At 47.6% G+C, this 12334-nt stretch overlaps 1 protein-coding gene across 1 annotated transcript in view; it reads left to right on the forward strand.

Annotated features, from left to right (window-relative positions):
* Window positions 1-1082: 1082 nt before the first annotated feature.
* ATP2A1 (ATPase sarcoplasmic/endoplasmic reticulum Ca2+ transporting 1) overlaps window positions 1083-12334 on the forward strand; it is a 35417-nt gene continuing 24165 nt past the window's right edge. The window contains exons 1-5 of the mRNA XM_033168395.1: window positions 1083-1450; window positions 2894-2911; window positions 4078-4160; window positions 7026-7130; window positions 7577-7715. Of these exons, the coding sequence (XP_033024286.1) occupies window positions 1333-1450; window positions 2894-2911; window positions 4078-4160; window positions 7026-7130; window positions 7577-7715 (463 nt within the window). The 5' untranslated portion in view covers window positions 1083-1332. The remainder of the gene's footprint in view (window positions 1451-2893; window positions 2912-4077; window positions 4161-7025; window positions 7131-7576; window positions 7716-12334) is intronic.

The following is a 12334-nucleotide window of genomic DNA, read 5'->3' on the forward strand; positions in this document are numbered from 1 at the left end:
TTAAATGGCTGTGTTTTCCCACAATGAATCTTGGGAAGTGTAGTTCGCTAAGGGTGCTGAGAGCTGTTAGGAGACCCCCCCCCCAATTGCCCTCACAGAGTTACAATTCTCAGAGTTCCCTGGGAAGATGGAATGACAATTTAAGAATGCTGGAATGACCACTGTGAGGGGAATAGGGGTCTCCTCACACCTGTCAGCAGTCAGCACTTATAACAAACTACAGCTCCCATGATTCTTTGGGGAAAGCCATGACTGCTTAAAGTAGTAGAAATGTTTAAATATTTTGTGCAGATGAGGCCATAATCTCTCTCCATTCATAATTGACATTGAAAACATAAGAAGTCACTTGCCACAGGGACTATGACAACCTCCACAATAAAGGGCCCTTTGTGTTGTTTTAAACAGTATTATATATTGGTGGAAGAGCTGAGGTTACTAGCCACAATGGCCAGAGACACAGCAACCATGCTTAGAGGCCACACACCTCAAGTAACAGATACTGAAGACAAATGACAGGACGTAGAATATCTGATTGGTCATGGTCAGAAACTGCATCCTGAGGTAGACGGGCTATTGCTCTGATACAGAAAATTAAAAGAATCTTTTAAAACATCTATACACGTTTTAATACACGTACAGGCATAAACATGTTTTAGTAATTATATAATATTTAATTCTGCGCAAATGAAGAAGACGCGGCAGGCAGATTGATCTAATAACATGTATGGGAGCGAGGGCAATCCAGTCCTCTGTGTGTCTTCATTATAGACGACAAGTGACAGAAATAAACCCTAAATCTGCTAGAGGCAGGAGGGGGAGGCTAGGGTGAGATCTCTTGCAAGGAACAGGCGAACTTTTGAGTGACACATGGGTCTGTGGACACCCGGCCTCCTCTCCCCTACTCTCCCCCCCCCCCCACCCCCGCCAAGCCAAGCCAACCACCCTCCTGGCTTCTCCCTCTCAAGTCAGCAAAAAATACCTTCTCTCCGCAGAAGGCCATATGTGAGTTGGTGGCTGAGGTGATGTCAGCACCAGTCACCCAATGGGGGCCCACCAACAATGTCCGGGGATCTGGGCCCCGGTCTGCCTCATAAGGACGTGTGCCAGCCTCTGAGCTCGGTGAAGGCTTCCGTACGAGGACGGGTCGTGTGGGCTTTCCCTCCATCGTTGGATACCGTGTGCCAAGGACCATGGTCTGTTGAGAAGGAGAAGGAACTCAAAAGGGGGCACGAGTGACCGCACAAGTCAGGGTGGTTGAAGAAGCAGGCCAAGCCGACAGGAAGAGAGGAGCAGCTTTTCACACAGCAACGGGGCAGCTGTGGTTGGGCAACGATGGAAAACGCCCACGCCAAAACAGGGGAGGAGTGCTTGGCTTACTTTGGAGTGAATGAGCATTCAGGCCTCTCTCCCGAGCAGGTGAAGAAGCACCTGGAGAAATACGGATACAATGGTGAGTGGCTGCCTGAGTTATAGGACCATGTTGGTACCCACACATCAAGGTGCCAGGATGCAGAGAAGGGCAGAGGGGGGGGGGAAGGAGGGAGGGAGATGCATGGAAGGAAGGATGGAAGGAAGGAAGGACGCAGCTGAAAGGATGGCCACCTAAATATGGATATGAGAACCAAAGGAAAGCCAAGGATGATCGGGCGAGAGATGGACAGGTGGATGGATGAAGAGCCATGGCTTCTAGACGAACAGGGCGGATGCACACACAGAGAGGAGGTGGAAGGGTGGGGTTTCAGTACATGCCGAAGAAGAATTGTTACATAGGCACAGGAAGGGAAGGAAGAGCCTGATGGGAACCTGAAGTAGGCAATGGAAGGTGAACAGGGATGGAGGCAAAAGCAAAGGAGAAGAGCACTGAAGATTATTAGGATGGGGGGAGGTAGCCAGGCTGGGGACAGGGCAGCTGCTGCTTTGCTAAGAATAACCCAGTAATTCCCTTTGGTATGAAACAGATATTAAAATTGCTGATGGGCAACTTGTAGAAGCAGCCGGGAGGTTGCCTGGGGGGGGTGGGTGATATTCCACAGCCGCTAAGGGACACGCTAGCTGGATGCAGGGTAACTGGGGGGGGGGGTGTCCTTGGGGAACATGAGTTTAGCAGTTAACTGAAATTGCATGGTAGTGGTTTATCGGGAAGGGTGTCAATATGAAGAGGGGAGGCTTTTTTGTTTGTTTGTTTTTGCAGGGGGTAGTAGTATCCTGCTGAAGATGCAGACAGTTAAGCAACAAGGACAATGTATTCCTCTCTGTTTCCCCATGCATGATATCCTCTAGGATCCAAGTCTTAACTTTTAGAGAAGGGAATGGGGAGGCGGGGTTTACAGGACACAAGTACAGTACAGTACATGGCACAGATATAAGGTGGGGTTGCTGTGAGTGTGTACCTATGCCATGTTGTGTTATGCACATGAGTATGCAACTGGCTGCAACTCCTTGTGGAGTCCTGCTAACAAGGGGCACCTCACACGAAACTTAATTCTGCGGCAGCAGCTCTGGCCCAATGGCATCTTTCAAAACTATAACCCATAACCTTAATTTTGGTAGAAGGCCCCTTTGCTGTCTCTTGCTGAGACCCATGTCCGCCTCACAATTAACCTGTGTCTGCCTCACAATCAGTTCTATAATCCTAAGCATGACCCCATGGCTTGTTTCTAACTGTTCAGTTCTGATCTGCGATATTAACTAACTGATCTGCGGTATTTCTAACTGTTCAGTTCTGATCTGCGATATTAACCTTCAACTCCGCGTGAGAAGCCAGCCTCATTAACTTAACCACAGAGCCTTTCTTCTCTGTCTCCACCTTTGCCTGACAATCCAGTCCACAAAGTCATAATAAAACACAACCCTAACCCGCTTCTCTCTCTTTCTCTCTCTCTCAACCCCACAGAACTCCCAGCTGAAGAAGGTGAGTCCCTAATACTGGTGTGGAAAGGTGTTGGGAAGTGTTAGGACATAGGAAGCCCCACTGTACCCTGATCTTACCTGGCTCAAATTCTGTCTGCTGACTTTGTAAAGCAGCGATTATGGCTGCCAGGCCTCTATTTTTGGCTTTAAGTTTTAAACCTTTAGCCATCTTTCAAGTTTTCCAAAGCAAGGACTAAAATCTCAAGATGGGGGACTATAATTAATGGGCCTTTTTTTTTTTTTTTTTGCTTGCCCTGAAAGGTTTTCCCATTCTCTTCAGCTTACCCTTCCCATCAAATTTCAGACTGAGGCACCAAGCACAAACAAGTTCATCCCCTAAACAGCTACTAGGCCTCACCCTTATCCCACCAGGCTCCATTGACAATCTGCCAGGCACCCGCTTAGCTCCCAGGCTCCATTCACAGGCTTCTTCTTGCCCAAGCCTCATGGCACCTGGCTATCCTACCAGACAGACCATTCACTTGCCTTAAGAAAAGAGGGTTGGGTATACACCAGCCTTTGAGGTGTTGTTGAGCCAGCAATGGGGGTTGTGGGGCCACTTACAAGAAAATAGGTGATTTCTTCCTTTCACTTATGGGAAAGGGGGGGGGGGTGAATATTGCTCTGGAGGGAGAAAAATCAACTTGGAGGAGGCAATCTGGAGCGAAACAGCAGAGGTGTTAAGCACCCACTACCACTTCTTAGCCCCAAGTTCCCTTCCTGAAGTGGCTTGTTCTCTGTCAGGCTTTTGTTAATGCGTAGTTAGACACTCAGGGGGTATCCACACTTCCTCTTATCTGCTCATTTGGAACAAATGGCAATTCAGTATTTTCTGGACTGACATTTGCTCCGATTTAGCGCTAAAGAGTGGGTTTTCCCTTGGAACGGAGTGGGGCAAGGGGAAAACTGATTGGACCTGTGCTTTCTAGGCATGGCACAAGTAGAAATGTGGATGAGCCCTCAGGAAAAGAGCACCTGGGGGGATTATAGCTCACTTAGATATCCCTGACTAGGCTTTGCTCGAAACCCATCATAGAGAATCCATCTTTCATGGCAAATGTATGTCATTTCGGGTGCCCTCCTCAATCCCTTTCTAGCTAACTGCCCTCAGAAACTGGAATTTTTGTGCCCTCTGATCCTTTAACACCTCCCTTTCTTGTTTGTCAGGCAAAACCATTTGGGAGCTGGTGGTGGAACAATTTGAAGACTTGCTTGTCAGAATCCTACTACTCGCAGCTTGCATCTCCTTTGTAAGTGACTGTAGCCTTGTGGGTGAGGAAATTTGGGTTACTCAGAGAAGAGCCCTTGAAATACAGCCAGCATTGGGAAGGAGAGGCGAGTGGTTTAGGGGCACATGGAGGGAAACAGTCGAAAGGAGACACATCCTAGGCAAGAGATGAACCGGTTTCCTTTAGAGTCAATGGCTGATGTGTACCAATGCCCATTGTTGGTGCGCTGAGAAGCTTTGCTCTTCAGTGAGCTGCCATATTGATAAGCTGCATTATCAATCACTGGAAGAGTTCACTGGGACCTAATATGACTTAAGGCTCAGTTTTGGAACATATTCTATGGTATGGCACATGGTATATGTGAAGTAATGTTAAAGAAACATCTGAACACCTGGAGAGTTTATCTTTCCTCACCACTATTTAAATGTAAAGTGTATTTAAATGTAAAGTGTTTCCAGATGTCCACATCCAAGTCAGGGCACTGTAGCCCCCCCCCCCCTCGCTCAAGCCAAACTTCCCTCTCTGACTGCACAATGATTTAGACAGGTTGCATTGTGTACTGGTTCAATAGACTGTTTTCCCTTCATGCTTATGGATTAGAAATATACTAGTTTCCAGCTGTGCCTGGCTAGCTTCTGCTATGAATCTGTAGAACCAATTTCCCCTGAACTCATCCCAAGAGAGTAGATTGTAGAGAAGGTTGTCTAGGCGAAAATGTAGTGATTGTGCTTTTACAGCAGGTGTGTCTCTCTAATTATATACTTCTGTATCCACCCAAATTAGTAAATAAACTGAACCTGGCCAACAGGGGATGGAGATAACTTGGCCTTTAGGCTCCTGTATGTGGAAAATGAGTTCCCTCACATTAATGGGGGAGCTCGCCAACCAGCTCCAAGACCTCTTTGCCAACTTTCCTGCTTCCACTCCTACCACAACTACAAAATGGAAGTGACAGAAATGGACGTTTCCCTCCCCTCATCTTGCCTCCCCACAACTTGCCTTGCTGCCCGGTTCCTTGACACTTGAGATGCAGCCACCTTGGGCCGTGATACTAATTTCTGGAAGAGCACATGGCCTGGCTCAGCACCAAGAGGTCGCTGTAAAGGTCACTGTTAATGGCCTAGTTCTCAGGTAGCCTGAGACCCCTCACTTCACTGCTCTTCAGAAAACCCAGGATACCTGGAATCTTCTTGGCCAAGGAGAAGAAGGCATTTGTGACCAGGCTTGCTATGATCCAGCAACCAGTAATTCTCTCACTCCCTCTCTCGTGCAAACTGCCAAGTAATGTGCAGCATTAAGGGGATTCTGGAGTGAGACAACAGTATATTGTATAGACTCCGGTGAACCTATAGAAGCTACAGCCTCCCAGGTGTTGCTGGACTCCAGCTGCCATCAGACCCAGCCAGCCAACATGGCCAAAGAATCTTTGCAATGCTTGTGCATGGCAAGCTGGAGAGAGAACAAGCTGTGATATTCCCCTCTCTATTAGGCTTATCCACACTTCCTCGTCCCTCTGCTTCCCCCGGGGGAAACTGCTCTTTAGCACTTAATCAATCATAGCAAACGGCAAAATGAACTTGACATTTGCTTCTCTGATTAGCACTAAATAGCAGGTTTTTCCCTGGGAAAGGAGCGGAGCAAGGGACGAAATCACTTGGACCGCGTGGGTCAAGCAGAAAACTGCCTGGACCCGTGCTTTCTAGGCGTGGGACACGCAGAAGTGTGGATGAGCCCTTACACACTCACACCTCTTTCAGATGAAGGATCCCAAATCTAGTCTTTACTTTCTTTTCTGCAGCTTGACTTTAAGTTTTTACCCTCCAGAAACTTAATTAAGCACACAAGCCAACCTAGGAACATTTGGATTCTTGGCAATTTGCCTTTCCGGCAATTTGGTTTCCAACACTGTGGCTATTTCAAGAATCGACATAGTAAAAAGTGGGCTCCTTTTGTATTGCAAATACTTGGAACTAGAAACAAACAGAAAAAGCAACCTGTTGTTTATGGAGAAAGTTTGTTTTCTGCTACTCCAGACCAGAGGGTAGGACCTGAACCAATGCATTCAGATGACAAGAAAGGAGATTCTGACTAAACATATTCTTTAGCTGTGATTTCTGCATTGCATGGTGTTGGATTAGATGACCCTGGGAATCCCTTCCAGCACTACATTTCTATCATTTATTCTTTGGCGATCTTAAATATGGAGATTCCAAATCTGGCTGGGAGATTTTAACTCAATTTACAACAGCACGCTGATTGAATATCACCCCTCTGGCAACTGTTGTCTCCATGGTGTATCCAGGACACAAGAGGAGCAGATGGGTTGCATCCCACACTACCCTTGCAAGCGTGCAAACCCTAATACCCATGTTGTGTTTACGTAACAAACACACAAGGAGAGAGAAAGAGAGCAGCTCCCTCCAGCAGGGGGCAGCACAGACCTGGGTCAGACTGGAACATTTCATTTGCACTTGGGAAACTGTTTCCTTCACATCTTGAAGCTGTGCATACAGTTGCACACTTGCACCTGCCCACACAATTACACAACATCCATAGGCTTGTGTGTGTGTGTGTGTGCGCACACACACACAGACAAGCAGGAGCCCTTTGCACCAGAGTTCTCGGGTTTCATGGGATCAACTTACACGCTTCATCTTGTACACATGCAAAGTGCAGGCAGGGTTCAGCTGTCTCAAGATTCCAAATGTCAAGAGGAATCAAAAGGCAAATGCGATCCCAGAAGGATAAGGGAGGGGGGGAGGCGAAGGATGAGCCAGGATTCCTAACCGTGGAAATGAGTGAGAGCTATGCCTGCGCAAGATGGAGGCTGAAGGTCCCGCTCCCCCAGTTCTAACCATGTGCCTCTCTTTTTTTTTTTTTTGGCAGGTGCTGGCCTGGTTTGAGGAAGGCGAGGAGACCGTCACAGCTTTCGTGGAACCATTTGTCATCTTGCTGATCCTTATCGCCAACGCCATTGTTGGAGTATGGCAGGTAAACAAACTAACAACAATGCAAAATCGGCATTTGTATAGTGCCTCAAATGGCTCGGGTCAGTATTGCTTTCACTGTATTGAAAGGGTGGGCTGGGGCCACAGCTCCCAGCTTCTCTGGCCTTTGACCATGCCGACTAGGGCTGATGGGAGACCCAACAACATCTGTGGAGAGCCACAGCTTCCCCTGCTGTACTGCAAAGCCTAAGGAGAGAATGGAAAAGCTACAAGCAGGAAGTGGGGGCAAAGGACCCACAAGGACTTAGGAAGCAGGATAAAACGACACAATTTTTAAAAATTATTATTACCCACCAAAGCAGCCCAAACTGCTGTGTTTCTGCTTCTTTTATTGCTTTTTGGGTAGCCCAGTCATTTGGGGTGTGGGTGTCAAAGCACTGCCTCCAGAGAGGGTCTTAACTGTGGCTGTTGTGTCTCTTCTACTTCCAGGAGAGGAATGCTGAGAATGCCATTGAGGCTCTAAAGGAGTATGAGCCTGAGATGGGCAAGGTGTATCGGTCTGACAGGAAGTCTGTGCAGAGAATAAAGGCCAGGGAGATGGTTCCTGGTGACATCGCAGAGGTGGCAGGTAAGTCCCGGACTGAGGCAAGGAATGAAAGTGATTGCTTCGGGGTGAAGCAGACTAGACGTGGAGTAAAGAAACATTGGGACGCCATGGGTATCTTTCAGAGCCTTTAAGGTCACACCCATACCATATATTTGAAGCACATCTCCAAAGAATCCTGGGAAATGCAATTAGCCGCCCCTCCAGAGCTGTAATTCCCAGCGCTCTTAACAAACTATAGTTCCCAGGATTCTTTGTGGAGAAGACATGTGCTTTAAATGTATGCTGCGGATGGCACTTAAATCGCTCAATCCCAGTGGTCCATACAGCACAAGCTCTCCAACTTAAAAGACAAACTTCATTGGGGTGGGGTTAAAAATGGCCACATTCACATAAAGAGAGGTCAAAGCAGCCTTAGCTGTTCCTGTAAAGGACATCTAGGAGAGCACACCTTGCTTCTCTATGCTTCCTACCCTCTTTATGGTCTGGAGTATTTCCCCCACAAGTAGGCTCATGGGTAATGAAGTCAGAGGGGGACATCCCAGCTTCCTAGAGTGGATGTAGTCTTCTCTATGGTGGGCAAAGGCACCTTGGGAAGGAGATGGCATGAGCTCTTCTCTGTAAACATCCACATGAGCTAACAGTTCAGGATTAGGGACAGGCAATCCCTTGTAAAGAGAAGTCTCAGTGCTCCCACATCTCCACTGCAAGACTTAAAAGTTAACAAAGGGTTTATTAAACTGAAGCGACGGTTGGTGTGAATGTTGTACGTACATGTTGTACAGTCTGGACTCTCTGTATCAGCCGGAACAGTGATGGACTTAGAGAGTGACAATTAGATTAAACATTTGGGGTGTGATGTTTAGCCTTGAGCAGAGGGTAACTTTTTTCTAATAGGTGCAGGATCACTTTAGGTAGCATGGCAAGAAATGGCTTCCTGCGGCTGAAATAAGTGGAGGTGAAGAGGTTTCAGCCCCAGGAGAGAAAATTAAATTGAGATATCAGGATTGGGCATGTGCCTAGGGTAGGTATTAAGGGTCAGACACCCTCTCCCTTGTTTTGGGTTTATAAAATCAATTGGGTGAATATCAGTAAGGCCTGGATTAGGGCAAATCATAGACATAAGTTCTGAGTTTCGAGTTGTGAAGTTTCTTCTTTTTAGTGTTCAGATTTGGATTCTTATTGTTAGAAAATTCTCTGATAACGCCCTCCTGTGCCATTTTGAGTTCTTCCTGTCATAGACTGCAAGCACTGATTTCTCCTTCTGTTCCCTTCCTATCTCCGTATTTTGGCTGCTGGGGGGGGGGGGCTACTTCTGTCAATCTCCCACTTCAGTGATCTCCTGTGCCAGGCAGAAAACCCCCAACCCAGTGTCTCCTCACCCCAATTGTGTGGTGCTGGTTTGGAGTGGCCATTACCCAGAATCCAAAGGGGAGTGTTGCCTGTTCCCTGTGGGGTCGGAGAATGCCCTCCTCCAACCCCGAGCCCTCAGGGAGCATTGGAGTTGCTGCTTCAGCAAAGTCTTTGTGGCTCACCCTCACCCCTCACCCCACCTGCCGCCCGCCCGCCCCATCATGCCTATCCCTCCATCATGTAGCTTGTTTACTCCTTGGGCTTGGCCTGTCTTGACCCTGGAGTGGAGGCAGAGGGGATGTTTGGGAACAGACAGTCCCCACGGTGGGTGCAGCCTGGAGGTGGAGCAGTGAAAACAGAGACCTGAGGAATCCCCTTCAGCTGCACTTACTGGGCAACAGCTGTCCCCAAAGCTGGGCCAGCCGCCAAGCTGTCCCCTCCCTATGGTCCACATTAATTTAATTCAAATATCATTTACTCACACAGGGCCAGTTGCACAACTGTCTCTAAAATATAAAGGGCACAAACACATACACTTGCTGTAATCCTTCACTGGGTGGTTGGGACAGGCTCCCCCAGAATTTGCCCCCCCTTGCCTTGCATTGTATGTGTGAGGTGCTTCTTGAAGTCTCTCTCTCTCCCCCCCCCACCCGAGGTTTGTGCTGCCTCTTTCTCTCTCTACCCACAGTAGGGGAGGGTGGCCACTAGTCTTTCTTTACAGAGGATGATCTTCTATTTGAAGAAGTCTTCTGTTTGGAGAACCTTGGAAGTTGCCCATCCACAGTTAGTACACCTGAATAGCAGGCTGACACAGGTCATTTGGTCATAGACTCCCCTAATATGGAGAGATGTGTTGTTATATCTGTTTAAATGATAGCAGTGTGAAGGGTTCTGTCTAGACACAAATTAGCATATGCAAATATTGTGCAGCGGTGGCCACTTTTGTCCTTTATTGTGTGTGTGTGTGATGCTTTTTTTGGCAGTATGCAAACAGCCACCCTAAATAAGAGGCTTCATTCTTCCTTACTGGGCATTTTTGTTTCTTTTTAAAGGGATGGCTTTGTACATTTGGGTCCTGTTTGAGGCAATGCGGAGGAGGATAAAGCCCCTCTTAGATAGAGATAAAATTTTAAGGGTTGCATAGATAGAAAATAATAAAACAACAAATATTATTTATATAAACACACACATAACAAAGCATTTTCCATTGAAACCAGAAGTCATTCAAAATAAAATAAATTCTGAAAAGTTCTAACAAATGCTTCCTTCTGTTTGGGACATAGGGGCAGAAGTCTGTCTCTAATACTTCTTAATTTGTCGCCTCCTGTCCTCAATTTATTACTTATTTTATTACATTTATTTATTAAATGCCTTCCTTCTTACAATTTATCATCAACGATGAATTGAGAAATACAGCATTAATGTGACCACCTTCCCTGTTGTTTATCTCTAGCATAGGATTTCTCAGGTAAACTGCTTCTGAACATGGAGGCTCTATTCTTAGCTATGACAATTTTATCCTCCATGGTTTTATTCTCCCCCCCTTTTTAAAAGCCATGTGATTTGGGCCACGGTCAGATGCAAAGGAAGAGGACGAGGCTCTTGCGTTTCTTAAGAGTCACATAGAAGTGGGAATTCCAGCCAGTGCGACTTCTCTCATCCCTTTCACGATACGTTCCCATCTGGCAAAAGTCCCATTCAAGCCCTGCCTTCCTTTGCACCTGGCCACGTCACAATATTTCAGTGGGAAGGAATTCCACAGAGTTAATAATATACTTTGCAAAAGAGAAGCCAGGCAGTGACTGGCAGAGAAGAAGACAGTGGCAGGCAGCCTTGTACTCCGGAGGGATTTAAGGAAGAGATAATTCTGAGAAGGGATCTGCATTGCTTTGTGCCAACTTTCGCAAGCTCGCCTGGTTTATTTATACGTATATTTTAAACACTGCTAGCTGAGCAGTTTTAGCATCACCTTTGGGGATGCAGAAATCCGTGGTCTCCTGCCACCACCTCTCTCTCCCAGCTTGGCCTGGCCTGAAGTCTTCCTCCTCCTCCTCCCTGTCAGGGCACCCGTGACCTCTCCATCTCCTTGAAGGAGAGAAGGCAACGGGGCGGTGGATGGTGCCCAGCAACCGGCTTCACCTTGTATGGACAGTGGCAGGCAGCTGGTGATGCCTGGGGAATGTGATGAGGCAGGCAAGGAGGGAGCGAGAGAGACACTTAATGCGCTTGTGGAAAAGCGAGCTGGGGTGCATGGGGACATCTAGGGTTACCGTGCCTTGTCAGGGGAGGAAGGGGGCAGGCAGAGGGGGAAAAAGCCAGATGCAGGTGCTGCCTCTGGGGTATTGCTAGGGCAAAAAGCTCCCCCCCCCCCCGCCATCTGCTCCGGCCTGCACTCCTTTGGTCTTGAGGGCACCTACAATATATCCTCATCGCCACCATCGAACAATTCCCCTAGGGTGGTTGTGGGTCTTACTTTTCAGAGGTCAGTCCTCCATTTGAAAGCTGTCAAGTCTGATTTCAGTATAAAGAACCATCAGAACAGGAGAGGCCTGGGCAATCTAGACAGCAAGAAAGCTGGTCATTGGGAGACAGTCTTCCCCACTTTGTATGCATTTCTAGTTAAATGATATTAATGCATCTATACATATAAATTAACATATACATTAAGGATGCGGGTGGCGCTGTGGGTTAAACCACTGAGCCTAGGGCTTGCTGATCAGAAGGTTGGCGGTTCAAATCCCCGTGACGGGGTGAGCTCCCATTGCTCGGTCCCAGCTCCTGCCCACCTAGCAGTTCGAAAGCATGTCAAAGTGCAAGTAGATAAATAGGTACCGCTCCAGCGGGACGGTAAACGGCGTTCCGTGCACTGCTCTGGTTCGCCAGAAGCGGCTTAGTCATGCTGGCCACATGACCCGGAAGCTGTACGCCAGCTCCCTCGGCCAGTAATGCGAGATGAGCGCCGCAACCCCAGAGTCGGACACGACTGGACCTAACGGTCAGGGGTCCCTTTACCTGTATACATATAAAGTAGCATTTTATCTCAATCTGTGTTCTCTTTTGCTGTTTTTCCCTATTTTTGGGAGGCAGTGTGTTAAGTGGCCACCCTCAAGTCTCCCAAAACAGGCATTTATGAGGGTACCCCCTTCCTACAATACTGCAAACAAATCCATTTTACTAGGGCATTCTCCTGAGCAAACATGGTTTGGGTTGCAATGTTAGGCTCCTTGGCTGTTTTACGCATCATACATTTAAAGTGCATTCGTGGGGGCCCCCAAATAATCCTGGGAAAT

This window comes from Lacerta agilis, chromosome 14 (genome assembly GCF_009819535.1).
Source record: "Lacerta agilis isolate rLacAgi1 chromosome 14, rLacAgi1.pri, whole genome shotgun sequence".
Lineage (NCBI taxonomy): Eukaryota > Metazoa > Chordata > Lepidosauria > Squamata > Lacertidae > Lacerta > Lacerta agilis.